Source organism: Cyprinodon variegatus, unplaced genomic scaffold, assembly GCF_000732505.1.
Source record: "Cyprinodon variegatus isolate N-32 unplaced genomic scaffold, C_variegatus-1.0 Scaffold821, whole genome shotgun sequence".
Classification (NCBI taxonomy): Eukaryota; Metazoa; Chordata; class Actinopteri; order Cyprinodontiformes; family Cyprinodontidae; genus Cyprinodon; species Cyprinodon variegatus.
Genome location: NW_015151274.1, coordinates 241,006 through 254,374, shown reverse-complemented (window position 1 = coordinate 254,374; position 13,369 = coordinate 241,006). Strand labels below are relative to the sequence as shown.

At 43.6% G+C, this 13,369-nt stretch overlaps 1 protein-coding gene across 1 annotated transcript; it reads left to right on the top strand.

Moving 5' to 3' along the window:
- The first annotated feature begins 114 nt into the window (after positions 1-114).
- On the top strand, positions 115-12,718 carry asph (aspartate beta-hydroxylase). The gene is made up of 21 exons (XM_015396798.1): positions 115-154; positions 1,051-1,194; positions 1,366-1,401; positions 3,565-3,609; positions 4,237-4,266; positions 4,352-4,384; positions 4,509-4,544; positions 5,666-5,713; positions 5,842-5,952; positions 7,255-7,290; positions 7,374-7,459; positions 7,532-7,618; positions 7,686-7,836; positions 8,394-8,530; positions 8,857-8,955; positions 9,031-9,120; positions 10,204-10,341; positions 10,419-10,554; positions 10,631-10,722; positions 12,152-12,285; positions 12,374-12,718. Exons 1-21 carry the CDS (start codon positions 115-117, stop codon positions 12,522-12,524), a joined length of 1,860 nt encoding a protein of 619 aa, XP_015252284.1. The 3' UTR covers positions 12,525-12,718.
- Positions 12,719-13,369: the final 651 nt, after the last annotated feature.

Here is a 13,369-nt window from a genome sequence, read left to right as displayed (position 1 = left end):
AGTACTAGTATAGCGCGGTTTGGTTGTGTCGCGGTTCAGCAAGCGTGCCGTCTACGCTCAACAGTTATCTCGGTTACCAATCTAGCAGCCTGAATTCAAAGTAGCAGAGACCGCATGGCGGCCTGCTACAAGAACGCCGACCTTCACCCCAAAGGTCCATTTATAGGATGTAGAAATAATCTCTAAGTTCTTACATCCCCAAGATATACCAGTTTACCCACCTTGCTCTTTTTTTAGGCTCTGCCTCTAAGACTGATTGGGCTGAGTCTCAGTCTCCAGGCTTATCAAAATATTACACTTTGTTCTTAGCGGAAGGACGCCGCTGAATGAAGATTATAACTGTTTATCCAGACAAAGGAACTGTCTTAATTAGATAAACTTTTGTGGAAAACATCAGTTCTAACATGCAACAGGCAGCTAATATTAAGGTGTTATAAACTTGCACATCTTCAATGATAATTATCCCAACAAAACCTATTAAAGTGAAATAAAACTTTTATTTTTTCAGTGGGCCTAATCCTCTTCCGTAGATCAGAGCTGCTCTCTGTTCCTTCTACATAACAATCCTGCTTTATTTAACCTTTGGAGTTTATCTTCTTGTTATTTATTTATCATCTGCAGAATGTCTGCAGCAGCAATGACAGCTTGCAGGTAGAGTCTCTCTCCTCCAAAAAAACTCCTGATAGGTTGACGCTCCGATGTCTAGCCGCGAAAGTTCAATTTACTGAACTCTAGTGTTGAACGCTCGGATGCTTCGCTAAACCTCTCGACGCCGTCAGCCATAGACCTGCCGTTTAAATCGGACGCAGAAAACGCGCCCGGTGTGAACGCTACATTAGGGTCAGGAAGGTTTGCTACTGGAATAAAGATCAGTTTAATTCAGTTTATTTATATAGTGCCATTCACAACATGGCAGCTCAAGGCACTTTACAGTTCAACAGATCATAGTCAGGAAAACAGTCATTACTCAGAAAGCCCCAGAATCAGAACCAGTTAAACCGTCCAGTATGACCTGCTGCTGGGTCTCACTTGGTTTCCTGCTACTTTAAGACTCCAGAGAGCCAGAGGTGGAAACGTCGACCCAAAAAGCTCCGGAACCGGTCCAAGAGGTGACCCCTGAGAGAGCTCCGGAACTGGTCCAGCAGGTGACCCCTGAGAGAGCTCCTGACCCGGTCCAGGAGGAGGAAACTTCAGGTGAGTCCATCTTTCTTCCCTGCTAGGATTAAACCTGAAAGCAGTTTCAGAACCAGAACCATTCCGATGTCCTGATCCGTTCCCACGCCTTTCACAATGTCTGAACACACCCCACACCTGCTTCCTGTGACACCTTGGCATGACGACGGTAATGTTGTGTGTCTGCCGCAGTCTCCGCCTCTCAGGACGTGGAGTCTGAAATCCAAGGTTGGTTCTGAGCGGCTGCTGCATGAACACCAAGCTCTGCCTGCAGACACTCAGCTGGCTGCTTGTTGGTAGATTATGGAGGATTTTTCCTTTCCAAAAAAACCAGGAGCACATTTTGACTGCAAATATGATCTAAAAATGTCTTAAATTAGGCGAATTTACTCCTAATTTGAGCAGGTAAATATGATGATCTGAGTATTTTTACTCTTAAAATAAGATAATTAGATAATATGCACTTGAAATAAGACGATGCGATAATTTTTTCTTATTTTGAATGTAAAGTCTCTCGTTCCATTGGCAAAACATCTCCTTTACCTCCTCAATTCAAGATAAAATGCACTTATTTTAAGAAAGAAATTGCTTATTGAGATTTTAATTTTTTGCAGTGAGGGGTTTAAGGGTCCGTTCAAAGTCTGAGGGATGTTCAAAGTTTAAGGCCTAATGCATTTACAAGTGTCCTTTAAAATTAGCAGCAGATAAACGTGAATAAACGTTACCTGCACTCAAAGCATTGAAGTTTTAAATGAATACTGACTCAGGAATTCATTAAACTATGATGAGGCTAGAAGACCCGTTAGCTTAGCTAGCCCCAGGGGTTCTGGTCCGAATGGGTCGAGCTGAAACAAAGAAAGGGTTAGCTCACGATGTAGCCTTTATAACGTGTTCAGCATGAGGTAGCTGAAGCTAGCTAGCCAGTTCACTGTAGCAGTTAGCTTTAGCAGCGCGTGACTCAGTCTGCATTAGCATTCAGGTAAACTCTTAAAAGCATCAGAAGTTGAATCAGAGCTTATTTCCTATAAAAAAAACAACATGGCTATCTATTCTACCTCGTTCACCCAAGCTGAGCACTCGTTAAGCATCAGGAGGAAGTTACTGTTTTGGTTCGGTGGAGTGAAGGCCTTCGGCTCGGCTTCAGTTTTCCGTAGGCCCCGTCTTCAGTCCATTTTGGATCAATCCAATGCAACAATAAGCGGCAACTTTGCAAAAGGAGTTAATTTTATAGCTCGCTGTAGCCGAGACGTCTCTCTTTTAGCTACTGAGGTTAGCTTGTAGCCGTAGCCTCCAGCAACTCCTGGGTGCTGCTCTGTTTCCGTCTCAGCCAGTCACGATCTGGCGGCTTCTAGCGGCTCCTTCGGCCAACAGCGATTGGGGCTGCGTTGTTGGGCAGTTAGATTGAAGTTAGCAGAGCTGGATTAACTCTCTCTGCTGCAGCAGGATTCAGGGAACACTGCATTCAGCTCCTTCTGAATCCCAGGAAAAAGACTGTCTGACTCGGTCCATTGAGCGCAGACCTCTCTGGAGGGATTTGGTTGCTTTAGCGAACCCGTTAGCATTTAGCCTTTGGCAGCCGAGGTGACTACCAATAAATTAGGAATTTTACCCTTTTTAAAACCCCTGCCAGAGGGGCGTGTCTTCAGAGGGAGAAAGTTCCGGTAACCTTAGAGACAAATAAACAGCACAAGTCTATTTATTTAACAAACTAAACATTTAGTTTGGAGCTAAATATTTATTTTGGAGCTAAATATTTAACAAATTAAATATTCAGTTTAGAGTTAAATATTTAGTTTGGAGCTAAATATTTATTTAAATATTTAGTTTGGAGCTAAAGATTTATTTATAACAGGCTAAATAACCATATTTATTTCTCCTAATTTCTGCCTGCCTACCTTTACAGGCGGCGCCCTGTAGACGTCCTGAATGTGAGCGTTAGTAGTTTTTCATCCTGATGTCAGACTGGAAATGTTTGCTCCTGGTTTTTCTCGTCCTCCTCAGTAGATCAGCTTTGCAGGCTGTAAACCTTAGAGCTGTCTGCATACATGTGGTAGATCATGGCTTCAGTGATGCTCCAGCTTTGATCTGCAGACCTCATGCTTTCCTCTCCTTCCTGCTCTGCGTTTGGCGTTTACTAACAATCACCATCTTCCTCCTTCATTTCAGCTGAAAGCCTGCTTCCATAACGCTGCTTTGTTTCGCTCTAATAAGCCGTTTCTTGGGGGCAACACGTCCTGCTCTCCTGCCTTCCCTCCAGTGATCCAGGGTTTCTGTAGATCTTCTGGTTCTGAAAGTCTTCATTGCATGGAACAAACAGGCCGTCCTCAGCCGACGGATGAACCAGAGGACGGGTGATAACCAGCTGTGTTCATCTGTGCTGTTTCTCTCCAGCTGCCGTTCCTCTCCCTCCGTTTGTGGACAGCGCCTTCGTTCCAGGTCAGTTTATCCGGTTAGTCACAGTTCCTCCATGTTTCTGGCAGAGAAAAGGAACCTGGAGGACAGGATGGAGGGAACTTAACCCTTTAATGCCTGTTGTTGCTAGTAAGCAACAAACCGCTCGTATTACACTGCAAAAAATGTAAATCAGAGTCAATTTTTCCTAAAATAAGAGCAGGTGAATAAAGTGAGACACGTTGCCATCAGAACAAGACGATGTACATTTAAAATAAGAAAAAAAAACAACTGCTGTCTCTTATTTCCAGTGTATAATATCTAATTATCTTATTTTAAGGGTAAAAATGCTCCTTCTGTTAGGTGCTATGGTTATTCTGGCCACTAGGGAGCACTGTTGGACTGCAATCAGAATCTCACAATTATGACTTTAATCTCACAATTCTGTCTTTTTTTCTGCATGCGATATGAAGTTTATTTTGAAATTGTGAGATGCGCTTTTGGAAGTTATTGGTAGAATCCATTTGATTGGTAGAACCCATTTAGTTGACCTCTGGGGAACATCTTTAGACACAAACTTTCTCCTTACTCGTAATCAGACATTAGAAACTTTCGGTCAGATCAATCAGACGTGTTTATTAACTGAACGGTTCTCTGCTGTTTTCCTGTCAGACGATCCCAGAGAAGATGGACACCCTTACGGTCAGTACCAGAACCACCAGTCCTCTGGTTCTGAGACGGGACCGCTTTGTCATTTAAGTCTTCTGCTGTTGTCTGTTTTCTCCAGAGGAGGAGACCAACACCATCGACACCACAGGAGGTGAGACCTTCCACCCAGCAGCCGCTTAGAACCAGTTCAGAACCCGCCTGCTGAAAGGGAACCTGTAGTCGGATTGTTCTGGTTCGTTCAGAAACCTGCTGATCTTCTCTGTTTCCTGCTGCAGTTTTGGTGGAAGAAGCTCCTCCAGAGGAGACCAGAGGTTGGTCCCTTTTTTATCGTAATTTTGTCCTTTATGTCAGGCCTCGGTTCACAGGAACAACAGTACGGACTCGTGTTCTCGCCAAGTCCGTTCTTGACTAGAACCCAGTAAAGTCTGGACTCTGGGAGAACGGGAAGAAGCGTACTGATGACATCATCACATTCAAAGCTCGTCTGGTGTTGCATTTCACCTCCTGTTATTAATAGTCTCTAGATAATAATAAATTATGACTTTTTTCATTTATTGGAGGAATAATAATGAACACAGTCAGATAAACACAAATCAGATGAACATTTTACCAAATAAAACAAAAAAATTGCCATCAGAGGCAGCGGTCCTTCACACACGGCTATGCAGAGAGAGGACTGCTGCAGACGGGCTAACGTTAGCCCGTCTGTAGCTGCCAGGGCTAACGTTAGCCCGTCTGCAGCGGCCCTCCGCTAGTTGCCACAGTCCTCACATTATTACGCATTAAATCATATTTAAAACCATTGTTTTCTTTAATAAATTATTTTATATTTTGTTTTAAATTGAAAATAAGTTTGATATTTTCGGATAGATTTTTAGGCGATCCATAAATATGAACAGATAATGGCGAAAGTTAAGCGAGCATCTGGGACTAGGATTTATTTATTTATTGAAGATAATAACTAAAGGAAGAAAAGCAAACTAAGTTAATTTGAATTCAGTTAAGTTGAGTGAAAACTGAGAGGAACAGGATGATGCAACATGAAGCAAACATGACATCAGAATTGATCCCGTCGACCAAATCCTTTACTTTCCCCTGAAGCCGATCCACTTCTCTAGATTAATTTCACAATAAACTGCTAATTTCAGGTTTTTTTTTTTTTTGGACCCATCACTTCTTTATGTTTTATCATTGTTTTGATTTCAATTTTACTTTAAATAATTCTGGTTTTAGATTATTTTTCCTTTTTATTTCCTATTTCCATAACAGAGGCTCCGTTCTGTCAGTCAGGCTTCTCTTTATACCCCGAAATGAAGGACGGGTCCAAAAAAATAAATAAAACCAGGAATAAAACAGAGAATCTGCAGTAATAATAAAATATTAGATGAAACAATAAAGATTGTTTTTAATGAACTCTGCCGTCGTTCTGCAGCCGGATCGGGGCGATACGTGACCAGTTCCAAGGTCTCCCAGGAACCAGGTGGGAATAAAAGACATTTCTGTTAAAATTATTCTGTTATTTGGGTTATAGGGCGCTTCTGTTCGCTGCATCAAGTCGCTGTGAACCGAAATCTATCTGGTTTATAATGATGTTTGATTTAATCACAGAAGTGGAGGAAACGTCTAGAGCAGCTGCAGGATCAGAACCAGAACGGCAGCCAGCAGAACCAGAACCAGAAGGGAGCGTTAGAGCAGCAGAGGACGGTCAGGAGGCTGAGGGTAAGACCCCGGGCTCCAGCTGGGAAGGATTAAAGGATGGTTAAAGGTTCTGCACAGATTATATAAGAGTAGACCCGACCTGATTTGGTGGCGCCATCTTGGGGAGGTCNCTTCTTTATGTTTTATCATTGTTTTGATTTCAATTTTACTTTAAATAATTCTGGTTTTAGATTATTTTTCCTTTTTATTTCCTATTTCCATAACAGAGGCTCCGTTCTGTCAGTCAGGCTTCTCTTTATACCCCGAAATGAAGGACGGGTCCAAAAAAATAAATAAAACCAGGAATAAAACAGAGAATCTGCAGTAATAATAAAATATTAGATGAAACAATAAAGATTGTTTTTAATGAACTCTGCCGTCGTTCTGCAGCCGGATCGGGGCGATACGTGACCAGTTCCAAGGTCTCCCAGGAACCAGGTGGGAATAAAAGACATTTCTGTTAAAATTATTCTGTTATTTGGGTTATAGGGCGCTTCTGTTCGCTGCATCAAGTCGCTGTGAACCGAAATCTATCTGGTTTATAATGATGTTTGATTTAATCACAGAAGTGGAGGAAACGTCTAGAGCAGCTGCAGGATCAGAACCAGAACGGCAGCCAGCAGAACCAGAACCAGAAGGGAGCGTTAGAGCAGCAGAGGACGGTCAGGAGGCTGAGGGTAAGACCCCGGGCTCCAGCTGGGAAGGATTAAAGGATGGTTAAAGGTTCTGCACAGATTATATAAGAGTAGACCCGACCTGATTTGGTGGCGCCATCTTGGGGAGGTCAACAGCTCCACTCAGTGTAATGTGTTGAGCAGGAATCAGTTTTATCAAACTTTTAACTCACTGAATATTGAATTAAATTTATTTGTTTTTTTTTGCTGAAAACAAAAACATATTTTAGTGCATTTAAATGTTCATAGTGGGATTAATAATAATAGAATATTCTGACAGGATGGATGCATGTTGCAAAGCACAGCCACTCAGACATTTTTATGTTTTTCATAACTATATACACATTAATACAGGTATACACACAAATCTCTCTCTTTATATATATATTTATATTATATATATATATATCTGCTGTATATAAGCTCTGATGACTTCACAAAGTTATCCCTGCAGCCGTCTGTTCAAACAAAAACCCGCTGCAGTGCTGCGGCATCCTTCTGTTCTGGTTAAATCAGCTGGTTAGGGTAGCAGGTCGACCTCCCCAAGATGGCGCCTGTAATTCCTGCGCCGCGGCAGTCAGTGTGGGCTCTGCTCTTATATGGTCAGAACCCGCTCCGATGGTTAAACTGTGGACTTCCTGTCTGACAGGAAGAGCAGAGAAACAGGCTGAGGAGAAGGAAAAAGGTAAAACCTGATAGAAACATCAAACCTCCTCCTCGGTTTTACCCTTTTTCATCCTTTCTGTGGTTCTGATTTTTTTTCTCCAGCGAAGAAGAAGAAACCGAAACTGTTCAACAAGTTGGATAAAAGCATCAAGTCAGAAATCGATGCAGCTGAGAAGCTTCGTAAGAAGGTAGAGGCGATCCCATCAGGAAAGGTTTCATCTTCCCTGCTGAGCTGAGCTGCTTCTCCTCCTCATCCTCAGGGGAAGCTGGAAGAAGCCCTGAAGGCCTTCGACTCCCTGGTCCAGCGGTACCCGCAGAGCCCCCGCGCTCGCTACGGGAAAGCCCAGGTACGTCCCAGAACCGGCAGCGCGGCGGCCGACCCCTCCCTCACCCATAACCCCGTGTCCTTCGCAGACAGAGGACGACCTGGCGGAGAAGCTGCGCAGCAACGACCTGCTGCAGAGATCCATCAACACGTACGGAGAGGCGGCCGACATCCCCGACGTCACCTCAGACCTGCTGAGAGCGGCGCTGAAGAGGCGGGCCGAGAGGCAGCAGTTCCTGGGTAACGGCAGCCGGAACAGTTCTAGTCACTCTATTTCTATAGCTCTTTAAAACAGCAGGAAGACCAAAGCGATAAACAGAAAGATAAAAACACTGAAAAAACAAATGTTCAAAGCATAAAACAATGTCTGCTAAGTATTAAAGGTCAGTTTGAGTCTTTAATCTGGACTTAAAAAGGGGCAGACCCCTGGTTTAGATCACAGTGGATTCATGGCCTAGTCAAAGTCCAGATGTAAATCTGTGAGCAGTCTCCTGTAAACTGGAGATAAACTACCAAACATTTGCTTCAGGAGAAACAGAACCTGAAACCTTCTGGAGGAAGTTCTGGGAACGACGAAGATTCCTGAACTGAAAGCCTAAATGATCCTGAATTAGTTCCCTGTGGGACTCCTGGTCCATCAGAACCGTCGCCAATGAGGCGTAGCGATCAGATCAGGAGGAATGAAAACGTCTCGCTGGCGTTTGGGGGCGGAGCCTCATCTCCAGAACCGAACCTTAAACTCATTCGGACAGGAGGACTGATCATCCTGCTTCCTGTTTTTCTCCTTCTGCTCTCAGGTCGGATGAGAGGCTCGCTGGCGACGCTGCAGAAGCTCGTGGACTTTTTTCCAGACGACTTCGCCCTCAGGAACGACCTGGGCGTCGCCCACCTGTTGCTTGGCGACAACAAGGGAGCTAAGAAGGTTTACGAAGAGGTGCGTTTGTACGCTGAGGTTTTGTTGTTGGACAGAAAGTATTTAACTGGTTAAATAAACGGAGATCGATGGATTTCACTCAGTCGGCGCTTTATTTTAATCTTTGCAAAGAGAGATCAGTTCATCCCGTACAGCGCGGTAATCAGCCCTGTTCTGCCTGAGCAGCGTTCGTTCCTCCTTAGTTACAATCATGGAAAGTAGTCAGAGTTAAAACAGTAAAAAGCATAAATCAATATATGAAATAAGAGAAATCTAAACTTTCTGATCACATTTTTGTTGGACTTTTTATCGCTGATTGGCTCTGTGTCTTTTGCCCCGCCTCCTAGGTGCTGGCTGTCGCCCCTAGCAACGGGTTTGCCAAAGTCCACTATGGCTTCATCCTGAAGGCGGAGAACAAGATAGCAGAAAGCATCCCGTACCTGAGGGTGGGTAAACCTTTCTGACTGGCTTCCATGTCTAGGTGGACCTTTTAATCCCCCCTCCCCTCCCTGTTTCTGCAGGAAGGTCTGGAGTCCGGTGAGCCGGGAACAGATGACGGGCGCTTTTATTTCCACCTGGGAGACGCGCTGCAGAGGGTCGGAGACGACAGCGTGAGTAAAAGACGGACGACGCGGCGCAGGGCTTCCTTTATCTGCTAACCGCTAACCGCTAACGAACTGGGAGCAGATGCAGCCCCTAAGTTTAGCCGCTGGTCGGAGGACGTCCTTCATCTGAGAAAGATGAAAAACTGAAACACGTTTTTACTTTAAAGCCTAAAGAGAAACTGAGGGACGCTTTTAGGCTCAACTGATTGAAAATATCTCATGTTTTTTATTTAATCTGGATTCCTTAAATCAGCTAAACTTAAAAAACACAAAAAAATTCTTAAAATTTTTCCCATTTTAATGTCACATTTCTTTTTTAATATTGACTGTTTTCATTTGGAAGTTTGCTGTTAGCTCTTAGTTTTTATATTTGTCCACTAGATGGTGCTATAGGAGGCACCCATTCACAGTGGGCTGTGTATCTTCCCACTTTAACCTGTTTTCCTTAAGGTTGCCATGGCAATGACGCATGCTAATGCTGCGTAAAGCTGGCGAGGCTTTTATTTTGAAGAAAACACCCGAGCTCTGTCAACATGGAGCTGAAATAATGAATATTTTTAGCTGTTTTGGGGAAGAAAACAACTTTTGTCTGAAGGGAGAAACATGTTGGGATTCAGTTCTGCAGTGCTTTTATCTGGCCACCAGGTGGCAATGAAGGGTTAGTCTATTCAGTTTATTTCTATAGCTCCAGTTCAACCAGATCATCCAGTCAGATTGATTCAAAGTTTTCTATCTAAGGAAAACCAGCTGATTGCATCGACTCATTGACTCTTCAGCAATCCCTCACACTAAGCATGCTTGTAGCGACAGTGGAGAGGAAAAACTCCCTTTGAACAGGAAGAAACCTCCAGCAGAACCAGGCTCAGTGTGAGCGGCCATCTGCTGAGGCCCACTGGGGTTCAAGGAGACAGAAGCAGACATAGAAAAAGAAGCATAGATACAAAAGGCAACTGTCAACCAGCTCCACAGGCGGCTGTTGACGTTCAGAGTCAGAAGCTGCTGAAGGAGTCGAGCCGGCAGCGGTTCGATGGAGCAAACAGCTGAAGGTCTGGTTCTGGTTCCGTCTTAGTGACGGCTGTGTGTCTGCAGGCGTACTACTGGTACGAACTGGGCCACAAACGAGGCCACTTTGCCTCGGTGTGGCAGAGGTCTCTGTACAACGTGGAGGGACTGAAGGCTCAGCCCTGGTGGACGCCTCAGGAGACCGGATACACGGACCTGGTGAAGGTACGAGTCACACGGCCACACAGACACGCCCTGCTTCCATCAGCAGGGGTTCTGATGGGGGGGGGCGCTGTGTCCAGATGCTGGAGAGGAACTGGAGGACGATCCGGGACGAAGCTCTGGCCGTGATGGACCGAGGCAAAGGACGGTTCCTCCCCGAGGAGGAGAACCTGAGGGAGAAAGGAGAGTGGGGCCAGTACACGCTGTGGCAGCAAGGTGCTTCAGCTTCCTGGATCTCAGGTGGAACCAGGTGTTTTACTCCAGTTAAACTCACGTTCCTCCTTGTTTCCAGGGAAACGGGTCGGAAACGCCTGTCAGGGCGTCCCGAAGACCTGCGCCCTGATGGACAGGTTCCCCGAAGCTACCAGCTGCAAGAGAGGACAGGTAGGTAGCTTCCTGCAGGTCGGACTCACCTGACCCCCAAAACACCTGGATCAGCTGTTCTACAGGAGGTCTGGGGCCCAGTCAGGCATCGTTAACGTCCTCCTTAATGGAATATAAATTATTTAGATCTGAGTTGTTTTTGCAGTGCGATGAGCTGAAGGACGACCAACACTGTTCTCGATTTTATCGTCACTAAATCACCTGATCGTTTTAAAATCTGTCCAATCGATCCGACCTTTAGGGCGTCCGTCCTTCTACACTGTAAAAAAATTAAATCTTAATAAGTCATTCTTTCTTAAAATAAGTGCATTTTTTTCTTGAATTGAGGAGGAAAGTGAGACATTTTGCCACTGGAACAAAATTATTTACATTTAAAATAAGAAAAAACAATTGCATTGTTTTATTTCAAGTGGATTTTATCTAATTATCTTATTTTAAGAGTAAAAACACTCATTCTATTGGCAAACTATCTTATTTATCTGATCAAATTAATGGTAAATACATTTAATTTAAGAAATCTTTACTTATTTCTAGATCGTTTTTGCAGTGTATGGAGAGAAACTGGAACCACACTGCAAAAACGATCTAGAAATAAGTCAACATTTCTTAAATTAAGTGTATTTACCATTAATTTGAGCAGGTAAATAAAATAGTTTGCCAATGAAATAAATCCTTTTATTCTTAAAATAAGATAATTAGATAATATGCACTTAAAAAAGGAAAATGCAATTATTTTGTCTTATTTTAAATGTAAATCTTCTTGTTCCATTGGCGTCTCTCTTGCCTCCTCAATTCAGGATAAAACGCACTTATTTTAAGAAAAAATGACTTTAGATTTACATTTTTTTCAGTGCAAATAAAAAAAAAACTGAGAAATCTTTTTGAAATTGAGATTTTAAACCAAACGCTGCTCAGATCATCATTCCTCCAAACATTTAGAACAGTTAGAAACTAACAGTTAGAACTAACTTAAACATAAAGAGAAGACTTTTCTATTTCCCACAGTCCCTGAAAGCACCAGCACACTGGAAAAATGACCTAGAAACAAGTAAAAGTTTCTTTAATTAAGTGTATTTACCTTTAATTTAAGCAGGTAAATGAGATAATATGCCAATAGAATGAGTGTTTTTACTCTTTAAATAAGATAATTAGATAAAATTCACTTGAAATAAGACCATTTGATTGTTTTTTCCTTTTTAAATGTAAATTATCTTGTTCCATTGGCAAAATTTTCTCTTTTATCTCCTCAATCCACGAACAAATGCATTAATTTTAAGAAAAAATTACTTAATATGTTTTTCAGTGCAGTCAGTTTTATTAGTTTCAGCTCTTTTTTTTTTTCCAGTTTAAGAATCAAAGTTTACGGCTTAATTTCAGCCCCTTTGAAGCGTTTTTTTCAGTGTGTTTTCTGCGGTTCTGATGGGTCCAGATCAAGTTCTCCGTCATGCAGCCTGGAACCCACGTCTGGCCTCACACCGGACCCACCAACTGCAGGCTGAGGATGCACCTGGGCCTGGTCATCCCCACACCGGGCTGCCGGATCCGCTGCACCAACCAGACCAGGTGAGGCTCCGATCGGCCGCCCTTTGACCTTCACAGTAAAAGCACTTCCTGTTGCATCATCATCATCCTCTCTATCCCGGTCCCTCAGGGAGTGGGAGGAAGGCAAAGTCCTCATCTTCGACGACTCCTTCGAGCACGAGGTGTGGCAGGAGGCCGACAGCTACCGCCTGATCTTCATCGTGGACGTTTGGCACCCAGAGCTGACCCAGTACCAGCGGCAGACGCTGAGCCCCATTTAGGACGGGCTGGAGCGGTTCTGTGGACGGACCGGACCGCCGGAGAAGGAGCGACGGACTCAGACGTCACACACATGAATGTTTGGACTCTACTACTACTGACTGGACTTAAACGCACCGTCTGGGACGTCCTGAACCGCTTTAGGACCTGTTCTGGTTCTGGTTCTGGTTCTGGTTCCCTTAACATGATGACGGTTCAGTTTTTGAATCTAAAACCCAAATCAGCTGTGAGTTAATGAATCACTACATCCTGCTCCGTCCGGCTGAAGGAGCCTGATCAGATCGCAGTCGCCTTCATTTCATCAGCCGGATTTGGACCTTTGCACATTTACTTTCTAATAAAAGATGATTTATATTTATAAAAAACAATAAAACATTTTTAAAAAATGAGGAAATTCTCCTAATGTTTGATCTTTTTTTGGTTCGCTGAGGTATTAGCTGCTCTCTGTTCCTCCTCTCAGATTTCTTCTTCTTTCCTTCCACCTGCTGTCTGTAGGGGGCGCTGCAGCAGATTATCTCTAAACTGCAGCGTTTTAAAGGAAAAGTCCGGTCATCCAGGAATAATCAATGGATCATTATTTATATCTAAAACTAATATGTTTGCCATGATTTACTGAATTTAGCGTTAATCAGTAACAAAATAAAAGTAATAATTTTCATCGCGATCACTGAGTCTGGGAGCGGCCATCTTTCCCCAAATATAGTAGCCCCTCCCTCCTGCCATCTTCCAGCAGTGACGTCACGGTGCGGTAAGCCTAGCGCCATTCTCCCCGCTTTCCAAGCTAAATCAATGGGAACTACTAGACACATCTGCAATCAACAACAATTATTAAAGATTTCCACGTAAT